General features: G+C 44.0%; 1 protein-coding gene and 3 long non-coding RNA genes across 6 annotated transcripts; all 4 read left to right on the top strand.

Annotated features, from left to right (window-relative positions):
• Positions 1-5,365: 5,365 nt before the first annotated feature.
• LOC148700151 (uncharacterized) lies at positions 5,366-9,348 on the top strand. Its single transcript, XR_015973180.2, has 2 exons — positions 5,366-8,136; positions 9,164-9,348. It is a non-coding gene; the product is annotated as an uncharacterized LOC148700151 (long non-coding RNA).
• A 2,108-nt stretch (positions 9,349-11,456) lies between these two features.
• LOC148700150 (uncharacterized) lies at positions 11,457-13,962 on the top strand. 2 transcript variants are annotated; one of them, XR_016398299.1, is made up of 3 exons: positions 11,457-11,759; positions 12,657-12,756; positions 13,778-13,962. It is a non-coding gene; the product is annotated as an uncharacterized LOC148700150 (long non-coding RNA). The 2 variants fall into 2 exon arrangements; XR_005514300.3 differs by lacking the exon at positions 11,457-11,759 and having other exon boundaries at positions 11,786-12,756.
• Positions 13,963-16,212: 2,250 nt separating this feature from the next.
• LOC120112700 (uncharacterized) lies at positions 16,213-18,577 on the top strand. 2 transcript variants are annotated; one of them, XR_016398300.1, is made up of 3 exons: positions 16,213-16,373; positions 17,272-17,371; positions 18,393-18,577. It is a non-coding gene; the product is annotated as an uncharacterized LOC120112700 (long non-coding RNA). The 2 variants fall into 2 exon arrangements; XR_015973020.2 differs by lacking the exon at positions 16,213-16,373 and having other exon boundaries at positions 16,400-17,371.
• Positions 18,578-21,001: 2,424 nt separating this feature from the next.
• On the top strand, positions 21,002-23,427 carry CSR1 (chlorsulfuron/imidazolinone resistant 1). The gene has a single exon (XM_008800718.5). It carries the CDS (start codon positions 21,219-21,221, stop codon positions 23,193-23,195), a length of 1,977 nt encoding a protein of 658 aa, XP_008798940.1. The 5' UTR covers positions 21,002-21,218; the 3' UTR covers positions 23,196-23,427.
• The last annotated feature ends 1,601 nt before the right edge of the window (positions 23,428-25,028 follow it).

The raw sequence follows: 25,028 nt of genomic DNA, 5'->3' as shown, positions 1-25,028 counted from the left end.
TCTACCAGCAGTACCAAACCGGTACGATATGGTATGTCATGTACTATCTAGTCGATATGATATAGCATATTTTGAGTTAAACATATACCACCATCGACAAACATGGACCGGCAAAAGCATTGGAACTCTGCTTTTGCGGGTGCTGAATGTTATGATTGTGCACTAAATTCTGAAGACTAAATGAGACATAAGGAGATAAAGTGACAATTATTCTTGATACGCATCATTTGGAGAGAAAACAAGGGGCAATTGCCACCTGTACCCTCTGCTTGCGAGGATAAGAAGGAACAAGCGATGGAAACTCTGTCAGCTAAAGTGGCACAAATGGGTAGGCTTAATGCAGGTTGATAGTAGCGCAGTGCTCCTTTTTCTTCATGTTGAATCCCAATTAATGTCTTGATTAATACTCTTTCAGGAGATAAGGGAGTCCTCAGAAGACAAGCCTGCCATCAGAAAATGAACGATAGCATTTTCTTCTGTTATAAATTCCCTTGAAAGCTGAACAAGTCGGCAAAAGAGTGAAAACGTGTGGTGTATTATCGCCTTAAACCTGCGAAGGATCTAGAGTAGTTCTCAGTGATTTGGTCGAGCAGCCATGCCAAATACAAGGTGGATAGCTTATATCGTGTAGAGGTCATGGACATGTTATATAAACTAAACCACCAACTCCATGAGAAAGGCATCAAGGAATGGAATAGTGTGACCATCCCACGATCGTTCATCAAATCTCACGAACATCTCATGGTAAATATCACTCCATGCAAACAATTATCTCCGCGGTGCAGATGGTAGTTCCATAAGTTGTAGATTTCGACTGTCTTCATATTTTAGGTTAAAATATTTACAAAAAAAAAAAAAAAACAAGAGAGAAAAAGAGAGAAAGAAAAGTGATTTTATTTTTCTGTTACGTCACATTCGGCGCATCTCAGGGGTTATATATGCTCGCATATAGATTCCATATAAAAAAAAATATAGATTGATATAGGATCATGCTAATAATAGAAAATATTATTGACTGATATAAGCTATTACATGATCTCTAAAATTACTCTAATAAGATCATGCTAACAAAAAAATAATAATATAGGCAGATACACGCTAATAAAGAAAAATATTATGGATGATGTAGGTTGTTACGTGATCCCTAAAAGTATGCTAACAATTATAGGCATTTATGAGAAAATATAACATAATAATGGATTTATTTGTTGGCAAAAAATCGTCACTGAATAATAAAATCATAGTGGTTTTTATGTAGCATCTGATTGATTAGAGAGATATTTAAAAGATGCCAAAATGTTTGAGTCAAATACATTTTGGAGTTCGGCTGGCTTTAAAACAGGGAGGTTCGAGGAGGGTTCTGGAAACGGGCCGGGCCCGTTTTTTAAACAGGATACATGTGAGGACAGGCCTAGCCCGCTTTTTGCAATCACGGGCTATCTTTTTAACTTCGATTTGGTAGCAGGGACCAGGCCCGGCATTGCCTTCTAGTGGACTGCTTCCCTTCATTTCTTTATTTTATTTTTTATTTTTTGGTTTACCAGTCTACCGGCAATTTTAGGCTGTAAAAATGGGAGGTAGCCTCCCTTAACAGTTAATAATACCCCTAGACTCTCAGAAATCTGATGAAGGCAGGATTGGATCCCCATTTCTAGTATGGCCATCAAGAGATTAAATCCATGTCAGGACCATCTTTAACCATATTGTTGTACTTCGAAGTATATGCGAACGGGAGAACTAGTCAAAAAGGCATTGAAATTTGGGTATCAAATAATCAGGGTTTGAGTCGTGTCTTCATCTCTGCATTTGTAAATTCATAATAAATACGAACCAAAATTAGATCACGATATCCACTTTCATGAGGCCAATAAAAAGAAAAAAAAGAAAAAAAAGAAAAAGAATGAGTATTTTGATGCAACAATTAGTAAAACAGAAAAGCATGCCGGAGAGGGGTTCTTTCTTTCTTTCCATATTTCTTACCCTCTAAAGTACATTTATTGGAAGGTGAATAATGCTGTTGATTAGATTACCTTCTTCGCTGCGCATCATTCAGGTGAGTTTCTTTGTGAGAGTCTCAACTCTATTCCTTCCCCTCTCAATTGTCTCTTTTATAAATATGGATAATAAATATGTCCTACAATATTAGTGTAAGCAAAATTCTGCAAGTAGGAGGATAAAATATTAATCCATAAAATATCAATCGTACGATTAGCTGCAAAGTTGGCTAGCCAGTCGGCGATAGTTTTTTCCTTCACAGAAAAAATGATAGTTGGAATGTACGTAATTATAACTCTAATGCCAGATGTCCCAGGAGTGGCGGATGGTAAATCATTAGTATTTGTGGGTCCTTGGCAAAGCACTTGAGTCATCAATGGGTTGGGTTTGGTCATATACTTATTCAAATTCAAAATATTTTTATTAAATCCAAATTCAATTAGAACTCTGCATCCATATCTAGTTTTGGATCCCAAAAAGTTAGAGTTCTAGCAGAAATCAAGTATTAACAAGTTTTTTTGCTGGATTTTTTAGATATTTATAATTATTTAATGTATTTCAAATGCTACGGTGAATCATGAAAATATAAAACAAAATTAAAAACATATCCAAATGAGGGCTTCTATTCAACTATTATTTGTTAGCTAAGCATTCAGCTGATCAACAGACATGATGAATAAAAAATTCCTACAATACTCAAGCTTAGTATAAATACTAAATCCTAGTAAATATATTGAAAAGATTAAAATAAATATAATGGATAAAAATTTGGTGGAATAAGATAGGTTATGGTTTTACCTCTCTCTTTTTATCTTTTTTTCTTTTATGATTGAAAAATTGTTTGATGCACTTATTTATTTATCTATAGGAGTATATATTTGTGTGCATATAATTGTCTTGGGTTTTAGATTTATCTGGATTTATCTAAGACCAAACTCAATCCAATAACACCTGAGGTCTAATTTTGGAATCCAAACCCTATCCATTAGTTTATTGGATTTATTTTTTATACCCCAATCTATGTTTGAAGCTGGTTTTAGATTGGGTAGGGGATTGTTAGCCTCCATTCACACTACTAATGGCATAAATCAAGCCAATAATTCACCTACAAAATGGCTGCACATGCCCATGCTCCTTGGATTGTTTTCTAAATGGCATGGGTTGCCGCAGAGTTCCATGCCGAGGTGAAAGCGCTGCTCGGTTGACCCTGAGGTCGGCAAGAATCGAGCAGCATGGGATGACCGAGGTGTAGAAAAGTTGATCTCCTCTGAGAATGGCATGCAAGAAGTCCGCTCGCCGGAAAGGAGCGAGAAAAGAGGCCATTCTTGGAGCAGCAGATGGAGGAGCGACATGCAAAGAAGTAGAGGACAATTGAGGCGGAGTTGCCGAAATCACTGCAGCGCTTTGCTCAAAAGAGGGCTTGATAGTTTTAGGTAATGTAGTTGTTTTGGTTAACATGAGAGAAGTCCAGCGCAGCTGCTATCGAACTTATGGGGGGATCAAATGGCTCATGCAGGAGCAGCCAGCCAAAATTCTTTAAATTTTTGAGAGTTCGTTGGAACCTGTATCGTATCATCTTGATGTTGGATGTATCATTTATGTGTTTGCATTCTTCGATGAAAAGAATGTAAAGGTCTAAAACGTGACTTATGAAGGTGTGGTTATAGGGCACGGTTTTATAGGGAAATTGAGCAACTTTTTGTTATTTTTCATTAATATTTTGCCAACTTTTTCTTGAATCATGCCCAAAGTATCAAAGTAGATTGCTTATTATATATATATATATATATATATATATGTGTGTGTGTGTGTGCGCGCGCGCGCGCGTGGGAGTGTGCGTGTGTATTAGATATACTAGATTAGATTAGATTGGTTTAGATGTGCAATGATAATCATTACAAGAGAAAAGTTGATGATAGTACCCATGAATTTGCTTGCAACTTATTAAAGCCTGATAACTACTTAAATAGAAATATTATTATGCATGAAGTAAGTCTCTTAAACAAGATGAAAATATTAATGAAGTTATCGATGAATTAGCTTGAGCCAGTGAACCCAAGTTAGTCTACAGGCAAATCTTTTGAACTTTCAGTATGGATGATGTGTTACTTATTAAAAAAAATGTGGTTTATGCGCTTATATGATGAAGAAACAGTGTCAATGTGCAGAGTTCAGGGTTGTAGATTTAAATTCTTATAAAGATCAATTTTCAGTCCATTCATTTTGTTTTTAGGTAGGGGTGGCAAAATATGACCCAACCTGCTAATTCGACTCGTGTTCGGCCCGCCATAAACAGGTTTGGATTTGGTCTAAACAGGTTCAGGTCATAAACAGGTTGACCCATTTAACCTGTTTATTATTTGGGTCGGATACAGATTTTAAATGTCTAAATCCATTTAACACGTATAACCTGTTTAATATATGAGCCACATTGGGCCTGATTCTATTCCAAGTAAAACAGATGGAGGTTAACAATTTCAAGATCCTACGGCTGGGAGCGGGAGATCATTTTTAGATCCAACGGCTCTTTCCCTCCTCCATCTCTCCCTCTCTGCCCCCGGCTACCGAGCCGCCGTCTCTCCCTCTCTTCACTCGGCTGCCGAAGTCTCTCTCCGGTCGTCGCTCCTCCGATCGTCGCCCCCCCTGGCCGTCCCCTCAAATCTAAGCTTTTCGTGGGATTTGATGATGCCAAGGAGAAGCGGAAGATTCGAGGACGCCAAGCCTTCGATGATGCCGAGGAGGTCATGAGGAGGGACTCGACGATGAGGACGGCGCCGTCGGCGTCGGGGTCGGAGGAGAGGGCCAAGGGTCGGAGGATTTCCTCGAGATCCAGGGGATCGTCGGAGGAGCAGAGGAGGGAGTGGTGGCCGTGGAGGGAGACGCGCCGGTCGATGGCCCAGGGCTTGCCGCGGTTGGGGTCGTGGGATCTTCCGACTTTCGAGGCGGAGCTTCCGGAAGGTGGGCGGCGGCCGCCGGCGGCGGATGGAGGGGGAGGCGGATGAGGTGGGAAAGGCGGCGTCTCGGAGGAGACGGGTGAGGTTTTACCAAGAAAAGAAAAGGAGATGGGTGAGGGTCCGCGTGAGGGAAGAATGGAAAGGAGATGGGTGAGGGCCCGCGTGAGGGAAGAATGGAGAGGGGAGGGGAGGACGGGGAGGGGAGAACGAGGAGGGCCCTGGTGAGGGAAGAACGAGGAGGGGAGGGGAGAACTGGGAGGGCCCTGCTGAGGGAAGAACAGGGAGGGGAGGGGAGGACGGGGAGGGCTCTAGTGAGGGGAGACGGGTGAGGGAAGAACGGGGAGGGGGCAGCGTGGTCGGTGGACTATTTAAACGGGTCGGGTGGGATATTTAAACCGGTCGGATGGGTTGTTTAAATAATTTAAATAAATAACCTGTTTATTAAACAGATTAAATGGGTCGGGTCGGGTTACCTGTTTAATAAACAGGTCGGGTTCATGTTGTAATTTCTGACCTGTTTAATAAATAGGTCAGATTCAGGTTTGTAATTTGTTGACCCGACCTGCATCCCGATCCGATCCGTTTATACTCGACCCGACCCGACCCGATTACCATTCCTATTTTTAGGCAGTGTAATCGACCGTCAAAGTTTTTATTTTATACAACCTCGCAGTAGATCCATGTAGTGTTATAACAAGCATTTGTCCATCCATACTCCACAAGTAGGAAATATACCAGATCATTGGGTGGGCTAGGCCGGGGTCGTGTTGGGCTCAACACCGGGTATGATCAAAATTAGCTAGGCTCGAGCTTAACCTTCGGGCCTACTTCTTAGGCGGTAGCTTCGGGCTTCAGACTAGGACTCGGACTTTTTTGGAAAATTGGGCTGCATGCCAATTAACTTCAAGCCTGCTTTGAGCCCACATCGATAATAGTGGCAAAGGGTAGAGAAGGACCCATCTAAGGTGGAGGTTGAGTGTGTTTATACCACATCCATACCAATATCATAATATGAAGACTGAACAATAATAAGCCTCGAAAGGCCATCTAATATAGATCAAGTAATGGTAGATCTTCAGAAGGGACATCTTTTGTAGGCCGAGTATGAAATTCCGGAAGAATGTCAACCTTTGATCAAATACCAAGGTATAGGCTGAGAATATAATTAGTAGGCCGAATTACTCGGCCAGTAGGTCAATTTATATTTGGCCAATAGGCTGAAGTACTTGGACAACAGGATAAAATACACAATTACTAGGTTAATTACTTTTAGAAAGACGCTAATCTTAGACCAAATATTAGAAAAGCACGCCGAAATACCAAGAATATGAGTTAACATGCCAAGGATATAAGCCGGTACGCTAAGGGTGTAGGCTGATACATTAAGAGTGTAGGTTGATACGTCAAGAGTGCAGATTGATACACTAAAGGTGCAAGCCGGTATGCCAAGTGTGCAGGCCAAGTAACTGGGATGTATACCCAAAGGGCGAGAGCTACGGGCTTAGGATGAGGCCTTAATGGACCAGTCTTATGATGGTAGCTAGCCAATTATTACCACTACCTATGATGTGAGAGAAGCGGTCATGGTACCTACTATGGGTGGGAATAGTAGTTCATATGGCATACAATATAAAGGACAAGTGTCCAAAATGAATAGTAGTACCCGTCTCTCCACTACTCATGGTATGAGAGAAGGGTAACACTATTCTCCAAGTATGGCAAAAGTGGCCCATGTGGTATAGTATAGCAAAGCAAAGTATCCAAAATGAGTAATCATTCCTATTTTTTCACTAACCATGATGTGAGAGAAAGAAAGCACTACCTATTTTGGCAATAGTAGCCCATGTAATACCCCATGAAAAAAAAAGAGAAAAAAAAAAAAGGAAAGAGAGATGGGCCGGCCCGAAAAGACCGGGCCCATCCCTCTTTTTACGATCGTGCCCTAGGCACGATCGTGGAAGAAGAGGGTATAGGGAGGGGGGACGGCGGCGGCGGCTTGGAGAGGCGACTCGCCGGAGAGACGAGCGCCGGAGGGAGGAACCGGCCGGCCGCGGAGGAAGCCGGAAGCTTTTCCCTCCCTCGGTGAAGATCAAATCGGGAGAAGAGGTCTCGGATCCGTGCGGGAAAACCCAAGACCCCTCCTCCGATTTCTCGCCGGAAAGTCGCCGGAACACCCTCATCGGGCCGAGGTAAGCATGGCTTCGTCCTTTGCATTTTATTTGCCTGGTTTTGGGTTGGGTTTCCTGGGTTATGGCCGACGGAATCACCGAAGAAGGATCCGAAATAGGGTACCCCTGTTTCGGCTCCTCTCCTCCGGATTTTGCCGCCGCCGGCCGCCGGGTTGGCCGGGATTCATGGCAGTAGGGTGGACCGGGTTGTGTGGGGGTCGAAGAGGGTTTTTCGGGCTTAGTTGGTGATCGGGAGTAGTGGATCCGAGGTTATCTTCCTCGCGATCCCATCTCTTTTTCTCCTTCCTCTCGTCGGCTGGCCGCCGGCCGGCGACGACGGTGAGGTGGCCGCCGTCGGGTGAAGGCCGAGCCACCATCCTGGTGGTTCTTCTGTTGATGACGGAGGAGAGGGAAGGGAGGAAAAAGGGGACCCTGTGTATGTTTTGGGGGGGGAAGAAGAAGAAGAAGAATGAGAAGGAACTTCTCCTTCTCTCCCTCTCTTGGTCGGTCACCATTGCCAGCGACTGCGACAGTGGCAGCCGGCGATGGTTCGGCCAGCGGTGTTGTTGGGTTGGGGAAGGAGAGGGTACAACCACCATGGCTGTTGTCCTTGGATCAAAAAAAAAAAAAAGATTTGAGGGAGAGAGATGTATTCCCAACCATGAAGAGAGAGGAATCATCCCTTTATGTTGGTCTCTTCATCGGGACCGGCCATCGTCGCCGGCATGGCTGCGGCCACGGCTGGCGACGACATAGGCCGATGGTGCAAGGTGGGAGTCGGGCCACCCCGACTGCCCTAGATCTGGAGGGATTGAGATGTTTGGGGACCTGGTGATGGACCCCATAGTAGATGTGAATTATGGTTTAGAATATTTAAATATTAAATAATTTAGTTTGTGATTTATAATTGATGTTGTAGGGGAAGAGTCAGCGGTGCCAGGAGGTTTTGATCAGGGGACTCAGCACCCCAGCTCGTAGGTTGTGATCCAGATCTGTATTTGAGTCTGTCTACAATTTCGGTAAGGATCCTTGTACGTCAATCCTGCATGATATAATATTTTTATACTTAGATATGTATGATATGCTATAATCCAGATAAATCAAGAATAGTTTTATATTAAATTATATTTTGATCGCGTTGGCTTGTGGTTGATACTATGATCGTATTTGCTTGTGGTTGGTATCATGATGGATGCATGCATGCGCATAACCTACACCTACATAATTGGACTGATGGATGTGGTGCTCTAAACTAACCATGTGATATTGGTTGCCCCGTCACGGGCTGGAAACATGACCGTGGTTAGTTTAAAGCCAGAAATAAATAAAAAAGGATTTGATGTGTGGATGTAAACTGGATTGTATGAAAAGGGACTTTGGGTTTATCTTGTTATTATGGCAGGCCCCGTCACAGGCTAAAAATGTGGTACTTTGGTAGGCCCCCTCACAGGCTAGAAATGTGGAACTATAATGTGCAGGCCCCGCCACAGGCTGAAAATGTGATACTTTGGTAGGCCCCCTCACAGGCTAGAAATGTGGAACTATAATGTGCAGGCCCCGCCACAGGCTGAAAATGTGATACTTTGGTAGGCCCCATCACAGGCTAGAAATGTGGAACTATAATGTGCAGGCCCTGCCACAGGCTGAAAATGTGATAATTTGGTTGCCCCACCACAGGCTGAGAAATGTGACTGAGATTTGACCCAAAGTCGGAAAGATAATTAATTCGGATCAAGTTAACATGGAATAGGAAGAAAAAGCATTGAAAATAGTCATAGTGATTTATAAGCTATATATATACTATATCATTCTTATGTGGCCAGACTTTCATTGATGTTTGATGTATAATTATGGACTTTTATTGATGCTTGATGTTCATAATTATATCGATTATTTGAGTCTTATGGAAACTGTTTATGATTTCATGAAATGCGCATCGATTTGTCGTGGTTTTCGAATTCATATTATTATTGTGTTGGTATGGATGTGTAGGGATTCTTACTGGGCTGTAAAGCTCACCCCCCTCTTCTTCTTTTTTCTTACCAGAGTTGCAGGATGCATAGATTTGGATGGGATGGGCGCAGAGTGCGAGTACCAGAGTTATTAGTTAGTTAGTTTGTTTATCCTTCTTTGATGTCGATGAACATTTGAAGATTTTGTAATTGAACCAATTTGTTTATTTGGACATGTCGGATTTGTCTATTTGAATTATTAAATTAGTTGTGGATTTATTGGAATATTTGTTAATCATAGGCCTTGCATGATCTTTAGGGCACTGCTCTAGGGCTCATGCGGCCGGTCGCGTACCGGACCCGGGTGCTGGGTTCGGGGCGTGACAGAGTGGTATCAGAGCTTAAGGTTAAGGTATCCTAGGATTTAGATTCAGGTGAGTGTGAGTGGGGAATTATGATCGGAAAACTATCAGAGCCTTAGTTTATAATCACCTAAGATTGTAACAGGAATGATAATGTAATTTAAGGTTTAAGACCACTAGGGATTGTGGCCTTAGTGGCATCAGAGTTTGAGGTTTAAGATCATTGAAAATTGTGACAAATTGGAATCTGAGCATATATTTAAGATCACTAGGGATTGTGACAGAAATATATCATAGCTTAAGGTTACGATTATTTGGGACATGATAATTAAATTCAGTGCTTAAGGTGTGAGATCACTGGGCATTGTGATAAAATGTATGCATTGGATTTGGTTTTCGATGAGTGTAGAAGGAAAGTATAAATTGTCTGTGATCATGATAAAAGAGGTTTGACTTAAGATAAGTGTAGGTCAACAATGGCATATCGAGTATACCATGTTCAGATATTATTTAAATGATTTGAAAGTTCAAATTTGATGTGGATTTTGATGTGATCATACTTTTGGTTTTGCTGCGATCATACTTTTGGTTTTGCTGCTAATTATTAGAGTGGGATTTGTACGTTGATTTAGTATTGGAGTAAGCTAAGGAGATTTCATAATATTGAAAGGAACGTTCTTCGAAGTTGAAAATGTATGTGGATTATATCTGGTGTTGGCATGTTGGATATTGCAAATAGGTCTATTTCCTATGGATGTATTTGATTATTTTGAGGCCATAGAGTATGCATATTGATGGGAGAATTCTAATTATTTGAATTCTCATGTTTGGATTGGGCTACTGGATTTTAGTTATAATTGTAGAAGACTATTTGATGTGTTAATTTAAAACTCAAGCCTAGGTTTAAGATTTGAGCAGGGATCTTTTGTCGTTGTTGATGAAGCCACTAATAAATGTCATATTGAGTAGAGACTTCGGTCATGAGATGCTTACATGAATTATCATATATAGCATTGTTGATGGATGTTAAGAATCTTGGTGAAGGAAGATCTGGAGATCGATCGAGTTAAATTCTAGTGTATTGGCTCAATGACTCCTAAACCATTGAATTTGAAGTAAATCTTTTGGAAAGAAGATCAACGTAGATTGTTTAATCGAATTGCTGAGGAAATCCATGATTAACTTATTTTAAATTAAACCTAGATATTTTGGATTCTAAGAAGGTTGTGGAGATCACATAGTGACCTTAAACTTGACTAAAGGATCGGGGGTTAGTTATGGTATGTACACTCTATATAAATTGAGGACAAAAAGATCTAAAGGTTTTGCTCTAGTTCTACTTGGAAATTTGAAATTTGGAGTTTCTTAGTCTCAATGCAAAGTGATACTTTAGTCAGAAATCATTTTGTGACTTTAAAGAATTAAATGAATTAAATCAGAGTGTGCAGCGGAAGTGTGGTGGTTTGACTTATTTTGAAACTAGTTAAGATCATTAATATTTGATCTAAAAGGCATTATGGTGAAATACTTGAGTTAGTTTCAGGAGAATGTTGTTGATTCTATGGATCTCTTATTTGTTGGAATGATGTGGGAGAAAGAAAAGAAAAATGATTATAGAATATTAAGAGCATTTGATACTAAAGATTTCTCCTATTTTTGTCAAGCCAATTATGATCTCTATGTAAAGTCAAGAGAAATTAATTTCTTTGGGATATAATTATAGCATTTTAATCCAAGGTTGGAAGTTTGGAATTCTTTTGAAGGAGATCAAAAGAACTTACTACGTGTGGCAAATAGAAAGGATCAAGTTTTGAGATGCTGTAATTTTTGTATGTTAAAATCTTGTGAGTATGTACTCCAAGAAGGAGATTATTTGAGATCTCAGGGATGATATGATGGATGTATATATATATATATATATATATTTAGTTTGAGGCTCCAAGTAAGTTAATTTCGAGGACGAAATTTTTTTTAAGGGGGAGAGTATGTAATACCCCATGAAAAAAAAGAGAAAAAAAAAAGGAAAGAGAGATGGGCCGGCCCGAAAAGACCGGGCCCATCCCTCTTTTTACGATCGTGCCCTAGGCACGATCGTGGAAGAAGAGGGTATAGGGAGGGGGGACGGCGGCGGCGGCTTGGAGAGGCGACTCGCCGGAGAGACGAGCGCCGGAGGGAGGAACCGGCCGGCCGCGGAGGAAGCCGGAAGCTTTTCCCTCCCTCGGTGAAGATCAAATCGGGAGAAGAGGTCTCGGATCCGTGCGGAAAAACCCAAGACCCCTCCTCCGATTCCTCGCCGGAAAGTCGCCGGAACACCCTCATCGGGCCGAGGTAAGCATGGCTTCGTCCTTTGCATTTTATTTGCCTGGTTTTGGGTTGGGTTTCCTGGGTTATGGCCGACGGAATCACCGAAGAAGGATCCGAAATAGGGTACCCCTGTTTCGGCTCCTCTCCTCCGGATTTTGCCGCCGCCGGCCGCCGGGTTGGCCGGGATTCATGGCAGTAGGGTGGACCGGGTTGTGTGGGGGTCGAAGAGGGTTTTTCGGGCTTAGTTGGTGATCGGGAGTAGTGGATCCGAGGTTATCTTCCTCGCGATCCCATCTCTTTTTCTCCTTCCTCTCGTCGGCTGGCCGCCGGCCGGCGACAACGGTGAGGTGGCCGCCGTCGGGTGAAGGCCGAGCCACCATCCTGGTGGTTCTTCTGTTGATGACGGAGGAGAGGGAAGGGAGGAAAAAGGGGACCCTGTGTATGTTTTGGGGGGGGAAGAAGAAGAAGAAGAATGAGAAGGAACTTCTCCTTCTCTCCCTCTCTTGGTCGGTCACCATTGCCAGCGACTGCGACAGTGGCAGCCGGCGATGGTTCGGCCAGCGGTGTTGTTGGGTTGGGGAAGGAGAGGGTACAACCACCATGGCTGTTGTCCTTGGATCAAAAAAAAAAAAAGATTTGAGGGAGAGAGATGTATTCCCAACCATGAAGAGAGAGGAATCATCCCTTTATGTTGGTCTCTTCATCGGGACCGGCCATCGTCGCCGGCATGGCTGCGGCCACGGCTGGCGACGACATAGGCCGATGGTGCAAGGTGGGAGTCGGGCCACCCCGACTGCCCTAGATCTGGAGGGATTGAGATGTTTGGGGACCTGGTGATGGACCCCATAGTAGATGTGAATTATGGTTTAGAATATTTAAATATTAAATAATTTAGTTTGTGATTTATAATTGATGTTGTAGGGGAAGAGTCAGCGGTGCCAGGAGGTTTTGATCAGGGGACTCAGCACCCCAGCTCGTAGGTTGTGATCCAGATCTGTATTTGAGTCTGTCTACAATTTCGGTAAGGATCCTTGTACGTCAATCCTGCATGATATAATATTTTTATACTTAGATATGTATGATATGCTATAATCCAGATAAATCAAGAATAGTTTTATATTAAATTATATTTTGATCGCGTTGGCTTGTGGTTGATACTATGATCGTATTTGCTTGTGGTTGGTATCATGATGGATGCATGCATGCGCATAACCTACACCTACATAATTGGACTGATGGATGTGGTGCTCTAAACTAACCATGTGATATTGGTTGCCCCGTCACGGGCTGGAAACGTGACCGTGGTTAGTTTAAAGCCAGAAATAAATAAAAAAGGATTTGATGTGTGGATGTAAACTGGATTGTATGAAAAGGGACTTTGGGTTTATCTTGTTATTATGGCAGGCCCCGTCACAGGCTAAAGTACTTTGGTAGGCCCCCTCACAGGCTAGAAATGTGGAACTATAATGTGCAGGCCCCGCCACAGGCTGAAAATGTGATACTTTGGTAGGCCCCCTCACAGGCTAGAAATGTGGAACTATAATGTGCAGGCCCCGCCACAGGCTGAAAATGTGATACTTTGGTAGGCCCCATCACAGGCTAGAAATGTGGAACTATAATGTGCAGGCCCTGCCACAGGCTGAAAATGTGATAATTTGGTTGCCCCACCATAGGCTGAGAAATGTGACTGAGATTTGACCCAAAGTCGGAAAGATAATTAATCCGGATCAAGTTAACATGGAATAGGAAGAAAAAGCATTGAAAATAGTCATAGTGATTTATAAGCTATATATATACTATATCATTCTTATGTGGCCAGACTTTCATTGATGTTTGATGTATAATTATGGACTTTTATTGATGCTTGATGTTCATAATTATATCGATTATTTGAGTCTTATGGAAACTGTTTATGATTTCATGAAATGCGCATCGATTTGTCGTGGTTTTCGAATTCATATTATTATTGTGTTGGTATGGATGTGTAGGGATTCTTACTGGGCTGTAAAGCTCACCCCCCTCTTCTTCTTTTTCCTTACCAGAGTTGCAGGATGCATAGATTTGGATGGGATGGGCGCAGAGTGCGAGTACCAGAGTTATTAGTTAGTTAGTTTGTTTATCCTTCTTTGATGTCGATGAACATTTGAAGATTTTGTAATTGAACCAATTTGTTTATTTGGACATGTCGGATTTGTCTATTTGAATTATTAAATTAGTTGTGGATTTATTGGAATATTTGTTAATCATAGGCCTTGCATGATCTTTAGGGCACTGCTCTAGGGCTCATGCGGCCGGTCGCGTACCGGACCCGGGTGCTGGGTTCGGGGCGTGACAGAGTGGTATCAGAGCTTAAGGTTAAGGTATCCTAGGATTTAGATTCAGGTGAGTGTGAGTGGGGAATTATGATCGGAAAACTATCAGAGCCTTAGTTTATAATCACCTAAGATTGTAACAGGAATGATAATGTAATTTAAGGTTTAAGACCACTAGGGATTGTGGCCTTAGTGGCATCAGAGTTTGAGGTTTAAGATCATTGAAAATTGTGACAAATTGGAATCTGAGCATATATTTAAGATCACTAGGGATTGTGACAGAAATATATCATAGCTTAAGGTTACGATTATTTGGGACATGATAATTAAATTCAGTGCTTAAGGTGTGAGATCACTGGGCATTGTGATAAAATGTATGCATTGGATTTGGTTTTCGATGAGTGTAGAAGGAAAGTATAAATTGTCTGTGATCATGATAAAAGAGGTTTGACTTAAGATAAGTGTAGGTCAACAATGGCATATCGAGTATACCATGTTCAGATATTATTTAAATGATTTGAAAGTTCAAATTTGATGTGGATTTTGATGTGATCATACTTTTGGTTTTGCTGCGATCATACTTTTGGTTTTGCTGCTAATTATTAGAGTGGGATTTGTACGTTGATTTAGTATTGGAGTAAGCTAAGGAGATTTCATAATATTGAAAGGAACGTTCTTCGAAGTTGAAAATGTATGTGGATTATATCTGGTGTTGGCATGTTGGATATTGCAAATAGGTCTATTTCCTATGGATGTATTTGATTATTTTGAGGCCATAGAGTATGCATATTGATGGGAGAATTCTAATTATTTGAATTCTCATGTTTGGATTGGGCTACTGGATTTTAGTTATAATTGTAGAAGACTATTTGATGTGTTAATTTAAAACTCAAGCCTAGGTTTAAGATTTGAGCAGGGATCTTTTGTCGTTGTTGATGAAGCCACTAATAAATGTCATATTGAGTAGAGACTTCGGTCATGAGATGCTTACATGAATTATCATATATAGCATTGTTGATGGATGTTAAGAATCTTGGTGAAGGAAAATCTGGAGATCGATCGAGTTAAATTCTAGTGTATTGGCTCAATGAATTCTAAACCATTGAATTTGAAGTAAATCTTTTGGAAAGAAGATCAACGTAGATTGTTTAATCGAATTGCTGAGGAAATCCATGATTAACTTATTTTAAATTAAACCTAGATATTTTGGATTCTAAGAAGGTTGTGGAGATCACATAGTGACCTTAAACTTGACTAAAGGATCGGGGGTTAGTTATGGTATGTACACTCTATATAAATTGAGGACAAAAAGATCTAAAGGTTTTGCTCTAGTTCTACTTGGAAATTTGAAATTTGGAGTTTCTTAGTCTCAATGCAAAGTGATACTTTAGTCAGAAATCATTTTGTGACTTTAAAGAATTAAATGAATTAAATCAGAGTGTGCAGCGGAAGTGTGGTGGTTTGACTTATTTTGAAACTAGTTAAGATCATTAATATTTGATCTAAAAGGCATTATGGTGAAATACTTGAGTTAGTTTCAGGAGAATGTTGTTGATTCTATGGATCTCTTATTTGTTGGAATGATGTGGGAGAAAGAAAAGAAAAATGATTATAGAATATTAAGAGCATTTGATACTAAAGATTTCTCCTATTTTTGTCAAGCCAATTATGATCTCTATGTAAAGTCAAGAGAAATTAATTTCTTTGGGATATAATTATAGCATTTTAATCCAAGGTTGGAAGTTTGGAATTCTTTTGAAGGAGATCAAAAGAACTTACTACGTGTGGCAAATAGAAAGGATCAAGTTTTGAGATGCTGTAATTTTTGTATGTCAAAATCTTGTGAGTATGTACTCCAAGAAGGAGATTATTTGAGATATCAGGAATGATATGATGGATGTATATATATATATATATATATTTTTAGTTTGAGGCTCCAAGTAAGTTAATTTCGAGGACGAAATTTTTTTTAAGGGGGAGAGTATGTAATACCCCATGAAAAAAAAGAGAAAAAAAAAAGGAAAGAGAGATGGGCCGGCCCGAAAAGACCGGGCCCATCCCTCTTTTTACGATCGTGCCCTAGGCACGATCGTGGAAGAAGAGGGTATAGGGAGGGGGGACGGCGGCGGCGGCTTGGAGAGGCGACTCGTCGGAGAGACGAGCGCCGGAGGGAGGAACCGGCCGGCCGCGGAGGAAGCCGGAAGCTTTTCCCTCCCTCGGTGAAGATCAAATCGGGAGAAGAGGTCTCGGATCCGTGCGGAAAAACCCAAGACCCCTCCTCCGATTCCTCGCCGGAAAGTCGCCGGAACACCCTCATCGGGCCGAGGTAAGCATGGCTTCGTCCTTTGCATTTTATTTGCCTGGTTTTGGGTTGGGTTTCCTGGGTTATGGCCGACGGAATCACCGAAGAAGGATCCGAAATAGGGTACCCCTGTTTCGGCTCCTCTCCTCCGGATTTTGCCGCCGCCGGCCGCCGGGTTGGCCGGGATTCATGGCAGTAGGGTGGACCGGGTTGTGTGGGGGTCGAAGAGGGTTTTTCGGGCTTAGTTGGTGATCGGGAGTAGTGGATCCGAGGTTATCTTCCTCGCGATCCCATCTCTTTTTCTCCTTCCTCTCGTCGGCTGGCCGCCGGCCGGCGACAACGGTGAGGTGGCCGCCGTCGGGTGAAGGCCGAGCCACCATCCTGGTGGTTCTTCTGTTGATGACGGAGGAGAGGGAAGGGAGGAAAAAGGGGACCCTGTGTATGTTTTGGGGGGGGAAGAAGAAGAAGAAGAATGAGAAGGAACTTCTCCTTCTCTCCCTCTCTTGGTCGGTCACCATTGCCAGCGACTGCGACAGTGGCAGCCGGCGATGGTTCGGCCAGCGGTGTTGTTGGGTTGGGGAAGGAGAGGGTACAACCACCATGGCTGTTGTCCTTGGATCAAAAAAAAAAAAAAGATTTGAGGGAGAGAGATGTATTCCCAACCATGAAGAGAGAGGAATCATCCCTTTATGTTGGTCTCTTCATCGGGACCGGCCATCGTCGCCGGCATGGCTGCGGCCACGGCTGGCGACGACATAGGCCGATGGTGCAAGGTGGGAGTCGGGCCACCCCGACTGCCCTAGATCTGGAGGGATTGAGATGTTTGGGGACCTGGTGATGGACCCCATAGTAGATGTGAATTATGGTTTAGAATATTTAAATATTAAATAATTTAGTTTGTGATTTATAATTGATGTTGTAGGGGAAGAGTCAGCGGTGCCAGGAGGTTTTGATCAGGGGACTCAGCACCCCAGCTCGTAGGTTGTGATCCAGATCTGTATTTGAGTCTGTCTACAATTTCGGTAAGGATCCTTGTACGTCAATCCTGCATGATATAATATTTTTATACTTAGATATGTATGATATGCTATAATCCAGATAAATCAAGAATAGTTTTATATTAAATTATATTTTGATCGCGTTGGCTTGTGGTTGATACTATGATCGTATTTGCTTGTGGTTGGTATCATGATGGATGCATGCATGCGCATAACCTACACCTACATAATTGGACTGATGGATGTGGTGCTCTAAACTAACCATGTGATATTGGTTGCCCCGTCACGGGCTGGAAACGTGACCGTGGTTAGTTTAAAGCCAGAAATAAATAAAAAAGGATTTGATGTGTGGATGTAAACTGGATTGTATGAAAAGGGACTTTGGGTTTATCTTGTTATTATGGCAGGCCCCGTCACAGGCTAAAGTACTTTGGTAGGCCCCCTCACAGGCTAGAAATGTGGAACTATAATGTGCAGGCCCCGCCACAGGCTGAAAATGTGATACTTTGGTAGGCCCCCTCACAGGCTAGAAATGTGGAACTATAATGTGCAGGCCCCGCCACAGGCTGAAAATGTGATACTTTGGTAGGCCCCATCACAGGCTAGAAATGTGGAACTATAATGTGCAGGCCCTGCCACAGGCTGAAAATGTGATAATTTGGTTGCCCCACCATAGGCTGAGAAATGTGACTGAGATTTGACCCAAAGTCGGAAAGATAATTAATCCGGATCAAGTTAACATGGAATAGGAAGAAAAAGCATTGAAAATAGTCATAGTGATTTATAAGCTATATATATACTATATCATTCTTATGTGGCCAGACTTTCATTGATGTTTGATGTATAATTATGGACTTTTATTGATGCTTGATGTTCATAATTATATCGATTATTTGAGTCTTATGGAAACTGTTTATGATTTCATGAAATGCGCATCGATTTGTCGTGGTTTTCGAATTCATATTATTATTGTGTTGGTATGGATGTGTAGGGATTCTTACTGGGCTGTAAAGCTCACCCCCCTCTTCTTCTTTTTCCTTACCAGAGTTGCAGGATGCATAGATTTGGATGGGATGGGCGCAGAGTGCGAGTACCAGAGTTATTAGTTAGTTAGTTTGTTTATCCTTCTTTGATGTCGATGAACATTTGAAGATTTTGTAATTGAACCAATTTGTTTATTTGGACATGTCGGATTTGTCTATTTGAATTATTAAATTAGTTGTGGATTTATTGGAATATTTGTTAATCATAGGCCTTGCATGATATTTAGGGCACTGCTCTAGGACTCTTGCGGCCGGTCGCGTACCGGACCCGGGTGCTGGGTTCGGGGCGTGACAGCCCATGTGACACACAATAGTGAGGATAAATGTTCAAAGTTCAGTATTAGTATCCATCCTATTTAAGAGCACTTATAAATATCATGTTGTAATTATGAAAGAGGATCTTTTCGACAACAATGAAATCTGTCTTTTATATTATCTTCTTTAGTTACTATGCTTTAGTTTTTACAATAGTTTTACGGTCGATTTAGGTAGCATTTCATTATCCTCAAAAGTTCTTGAAGTTTCAAGATATTCGAACTGGATCTTATCTTCTTTAAGCTCTAGCCACAGGCTAGTGGCACGCCAAGCAAGCCTTCTTGCTCTGTTATTTGTTTGGTATCTCGATTTTAATCAAAAAGTCAGAAAAAACAGAGGGTCACATATTGGCGATGGTAGACAACATTGGGTAGAGAAGCTGGAGTCTCTCGATATTAGGTTGTGGGTTGACCCTAGCGAGTAAATATTAGCATTGGTGAGGTTGGAAGGGCGAGGGGTGGTTGTGAAGAACCTGTGGGACTAGGGGTGGCAAAATATGACCCGACCTGCCAACCCGACCCGTGTTCGACCCGCCATAAACAGGTTTGGGTTTGGCCTAAACAGAATCGGATCATATACAGGTTGACCCATTTAACCTGTTTATTAATTGGGTCGGATACAGGTTTTAAATGTCTGACCCGTTTAACCCGTATAACCTGTTTAATATATGGGCCACATTGGGCCTGATTCTATTCCAAATAAAACAGATGGAGGTTAACAATTTCAAGATCCTACGGTTGGGAGCGGGAGATCATTTTTAGATCCAACGGCTCTTTCCCTCCTCCATCTCTCCCTCTCTTCCCCCGACTAGCGAGCCGCCGTCTCTCCCTCTCTTCCCTCGGCTGCTGAAGTCTCCCTTCGGTCGTCGCTCCTCCGATCGTCGCCCCCTCCGGCCGTCACCCCTCCGGCCGTCCCCTCAAATCTAAGCTTTTCGTGGGATTTGATGACGCCGAGGAGAAGCGGAAGATCCGGGGACGCCAGGCCTTCGATGATGCCGAGGAGGTCAGTGAGGAGGGACTCGACGATGAGGACGACGCCGCCAGTGTCGGGGTCGGAGGAGGGGGCCAAGGGTCGGAGGATTTTCTTGAGATTCGGGGGGTCGTCGGAGGAGCATAGGAGGGAGTGGTGGCCGTGGAGGGAGATGCGCCGGTCGATAGCCCAGGGCTTGCCGCGGTCGGGGTCGTGGGACCTTCCGACTTTCGAGGCGGAGCTTTCGGGAGGTGGGCGGCGGCCGCCGCCGGCGGACGGAGGGGGGAGGGGGAGGCGGATGAGGTGGGAAAGGCGACGTCTTGGAGGAGACGGGTGAGGTTTTACCAAAAAAATAAAAAGGAGATGGGTGAGGGAAGAACGGAGGTGGGAGGGGAGAACGGGGAGGGGAGAACGAGGAGGGCCCTGGTGAGGGAAGAACGGGGAGGGGAGAATGGGGAGGGCCCTGGTGAGGGAGGGGAGAACAGGGAGGGGGCAGCGTGGGCAGTGGACTGTTTAAACGGGTCAGGTGGGATATTTAAACGGGTCGGATGGGCTGTTTAAATAATTTAAACAGATAAAATGTTTATTAAACAGATTAAATGGGTCGGATCGGGTTACCTATTTAATAAACAGGTCGGGTTCAGGTTGTAATTTCTGACCTGTTTAATAAATTGGTTAGATTCAGATTTGTAATTTATTGACCCGACCTGCATTCCGACCCGATCTGTTTATACTCGATCGGATCCGATTGCCATTCCTATGTGGGATCTCATAGAGTAGTGTTCGACTTTGAGGCATTGTACCACCGCATGGTGATGTGAAGCTTGCCGTCCTTCATGATCTTTGCCTCAGTCTCAAGCACGTCATGACCCCCGTTAAGTGACATAACATCAGAGTCAACAGTGATGGAGGCGATGGACTCTCGAGAGAATGGCAATCTAGACCATGAGCTCCAGGATGACGATCTAGACCATGAGGAGGAGATGAGATGAGAGGAGAGGAGAGGAGAGGAGGAGAGCCTCTCGTTCACCGTTGGGAGGTGAAGGAGGTGAGAACCCTAGCTCCCGCATCCTTTCCTTGATCAACCAGATGGGACGTGGGCTCATGGGCTACATATGCATATATGTATGGATGTATGTATGTATGGATATATGTATATATGTACATATATTTGTATGTGTATATATATATAAATAGAATATATATATATATTTATTTATATGTATATGTGTATATGTAATTTTTTAGGATTTGATCGATGTAAATTTGAATCCTGATCGGACTTGCTCGGCTTAAAATGGAGATTCGGATCTATCCGAAATATTTTGGGCTTGGGCGACTCGGACGGTCCGGCCGACACCTTACAAAAGCTAGCGGGAGCAGCAACAGCCACCCCGCGCCGCCTGCGCCCCTTACTGCGGCCCCGCTTTCTAATCTGACCCACCTGGCGGCGATCGGATCCGAACACGTGTGCGATTTTCTATCTCCAGCGCTCGTCCTGACCATTTACAAGTACTCCCAGATCTCTCTCATCCCTTGCAACCATGGCGTCTACGAAGGCGGCGCCAGCCGCAGCGGTGAACCCTTCCGCCATCCATCGCTCCCCTCCGCCCTCCTTCGCCACCCGCCGCCTCCTCTCGGCCATCCCCAGACTCCTCTCCGTCTCCGCCACCGCCCCCTCCCTCCGGAGATCCATCTCCGTCTCCGCCGCGGCCCACCCCTCCGCTGCCTCCCCTACCCCCACCCCCGCCACCGCTGCCCCCTCCCCTCTCCGCCGCTTCTTCTCTGACGAGCCCCGCAAGGGCGCGGACATCCTTGTCGAAGCCCTCGAGCGCGAGGGCGTCTCCGACGTCTTCGCGTACCCTGGCGGCGCCTCCTTGGAGATCCACCAGGCCCTCACCCGCTCTCCCTCCATCACCAACCACCTCCTCCGTCACGAGCAGGGCGAGGTCTTCGCCGCCTCCGGCTACGCCCGCTCCACCGGCCTCCCCGGCGTCTGCATCGCCACCTCCGGCCCCGGCGCCACTAACCTGGTCTCCGGCCTCGCCGACGCCCTCCTCGACTCCGTCCCCATGGTCGCCATCACCGGCCAGGTCCCCCGCCGCATGATCGGTACCGACGCCTTCCAGGAGACCCCCATCGTCGAGGTCACTCGCTCCATCACCAAGCACAACTACCTCGTCCTTGACGTCGACGACATTCCCCGCATCGTAAAAGAAGCGTTTTTCCTCGCCTCCTCCGGCCGCCCGGGCCCCGTGCTCGTCGACATCCCGAAGGACATCCAGCAGCAGCTCTCCGTCCCCGTCTGGGATCCACCGCTCCGCCTCCCCGGCTACCTCTCCCGCCTTCCCAAGGCCCCCGCCCGCCCCCTGCTCGACCAGATCCTCCGCCTCGTCTCCGAGTCCAGCCGCCCGGTCCTCTATGTCGGCGGTGGCTGCTCGAGCTCGGGCGACGAGCTCCGCCGCTTCGTCGAACTGACTGGAATCCCCGTCACAACCACTCTAATGGGTCTTGGGAATTACCCGAGTGCCGATGAGCTCTCTCTGAGGATGCTGGGAATGCACGGGACTGTGTACGCCAACTATGCTGTCGATAAAGCTGATCTCTTGCTGGCCTTCGGAGTCAGATTTGACGACCGGGTGACTGGAAAGCTCGAAGCTTTTGCGAGCAGGGCGAAGATTGTGCACATCGACATCGATCCGGCCGAGATCGGGAAGAACAAGCAGCCCCATGTGTCGATCTGTGCCGATATGAAGCTGGCGTTGGATGGGATGAATGCATTGCTGGAGGAGAGCGGCCTTCATCAAAAGCTCGACTTTTCTGCTTGGAGGGAGGAGCTAGATCATCAGAAGAAGGAATACCCTTTGAGCTACAAGACTTTTGGGGATCAGATTCCTCCCCAGTATGCAATTCAGGTGCTTGAAGAATTGACGAATGGGGAGGCCATCATCAGCACCGGCGTCGGGCAGCACCAGATGTGGGCCGCACAGTATTACAGCTACAAGAAGCCTCGCCGGTGGCTGTCATCTGCTGGATTGGGGGCGATGGGCTTCGGGCTGCCAGCAGCAGCAGGGGCGGCCGTCGGTAACCCGGGGGTCACTGTTGTCGACATCGACGGCGATGGGAGTTTTCTCATGAATGTCCAGGAGCTGGCGATGATTCGGGTGGAGAATCTCCCTGTGAAGGTCTTGGTGTTGAACAACCAGCACTTGGGCATGGTTGTGCAGTGGGAGGATCGCTTCTACAAGGCCAACAGGGCACATACTTACTTAGGGAACCCAGCAAATGAATCAGAGATATATCCAGATCTGGTGGCTATTGCAAAGGGATTCAACATACCCGCCGCCCGGGTGACACAGAAGGCTGATGTCAGGGAGGCGATCAGGGAGATGCTGGAGACACCAGGGCCTTACTTGTTGGATGTTGTCGTGCCGCACCAGGAGCATGTCTTGCCTATGATTCCAAGTGGTGGTGCATTCAAAGATATCATAATTGAAGGAGATGGGAGAACAGCATATTAGTTTTACTTGGGTAATTGGTATTGCTTTGTTTTACTCTTTGGATTGTAAGCTCAAGGGAGCCCTTTTTATGTCTTTTTATGTCTCAGTAGTTATGTCAGTTGTTAGCTTTTGTTTGCTTCATTCCAAGAGGCCTTTTTGATGGTGGGCTACATTTCTCCTATGCATATGTGTATCAGGATTTTTGCTATGAAGATTGTAGTAGAATGATCACCTACTTGTTGCTTGTTGATAATGTCATGAGCTATCTTTGGTGTTTGGTTGCTGGTTACGTTGGCTAAATTTTTGGGGAATGCATGTTGGCATTTACAGATTAATGGCTATGGGTAGGATTTGGGATAGCTACCTGCTTGGCGCTTGCTATTTTTAAGTCCCTATTCTCAAAATCAAAGCAAGTAGATGCTAAATTTACCCTTTTTTTGATTGCATTTATCTGGCGATGAACCCTTCGCCGGCATTTGAGCCCATTCCGGGAAAGCAACATCAGAATGAGCAGAATATGATTTCACTTCTATTAGCATGAGACTCGTGCCTGTAAAATGGCCTGTTTATGGCTGCATTCTTGAAACAATGAAAAATGTAGCAAATACTTCTTCTTTTTTCTTGAAATTATAATGAGCTGATGCTAGAAGATCTACAAGATTCTAGGTCGCACGTAATTGTTGGTATGTTGGAAAGAGTATCATGGGGAATTTAGGGGCAGTTCTTGATAGAGATATTGGCATGAAACTCAGGATTTTCCTGCAATGCAGTGTGGTTTGGGGAAGGAAAAAGAAATTTTCATGGAATGCATGCTTACTGCTATGTATGATAAAAATGTTCTTTGATAGATCAAGGGAAAAATTCAATAGAGGATGAAAATGATTAAGAAAGGTCAGAGTTGGGGGGCTCCTAGGTTTTAATTAGCTATCACTCCAATAGAGTGGTTTGATGTAATCTTAGGTGGGTCCTCAGGGACCCTGGAAATATATGTACCGAGGGGTGAAGAAAAGGTTTTGTGGGTCCAATCTAAGATTTAAAGATAAGGATCTGGGGCTTCCCTGCATGGATAAAACAATTATGGGGGAGAAAAGGAGATAAGCTGTCTCATGAACTGTGTATTGGCAGTAAGCCGAATCTGCCTGCTCATCTATTGGGCTTTAATTTGGGACCAGAAGATCTTGATTGTGCTTCATATCCTCCCATCTTCAATTGCCTTTTATGTTGATGTGCTCATTTTTGTTCATCCCATGTTGCTTTTGCTCCTACACTTTTCGTCCCCAGCCCCTTTGAAATTTATCCTCGAACCATCTTCCATGTCAATATGACTTTGAATTTGTAGGACTCGGTAATTTTTCAAATCATCTCCATTCATACTGTGCTCTTCTTAGGGTTTACACTTTAAACTTTGAAGACACTTGATGCCTGCTTTTCTAGGAATTGTAATAGCCCCATGCATGGCATTATAGCCATGGGGGCATACTAAACCGTCTTACTCAGGGTTACCGTTCCGAACTGTCTATTTGGATAGTTAAGTGGCCCGAACCAACCCAAACCATTTCACCATTTCCAATGCATGCCTAACCCTATGCTTATCAGGGGTATCGTGCCCAAGAAAGAGATTTTGGATGGTAGATGTGATGACCAACTGTCACGCTTCGAATCCAGGGTATAACAGACACCACGTACCTATATGGCAGACCATATAAGTATATAAGGCTACAAATCATATAATCTCAAAGCAATAATAATTCTTCGATTTTGAAAATTAATTTAATCATAATATAAAACAAAATCATTTTCATAATCAATTATACTAAAGTGACATAAGTCAAAATATGCTAACTAATTATTATT

The sequence above is a fragment of the Phoenix dactylifera genome, chromosome 14, assembly GCF_051530095.1.
Source record: "Phoenix dactylifera cultivar Ajwa chromosome 14, Ajwa_hap1_PhDact_Kaust_v1.1, whole genome shotgun sequence".
Lineage (NCBI taxonomy): Eukaryota > Viridiplantae > Streptophyta > Magnoliopsida > Arecales > Arecaceae > Phoenix > Phoenix dactylifera.
This window is presented reverse-complemented; position numbering and strand designations above follow the sequence as displayed.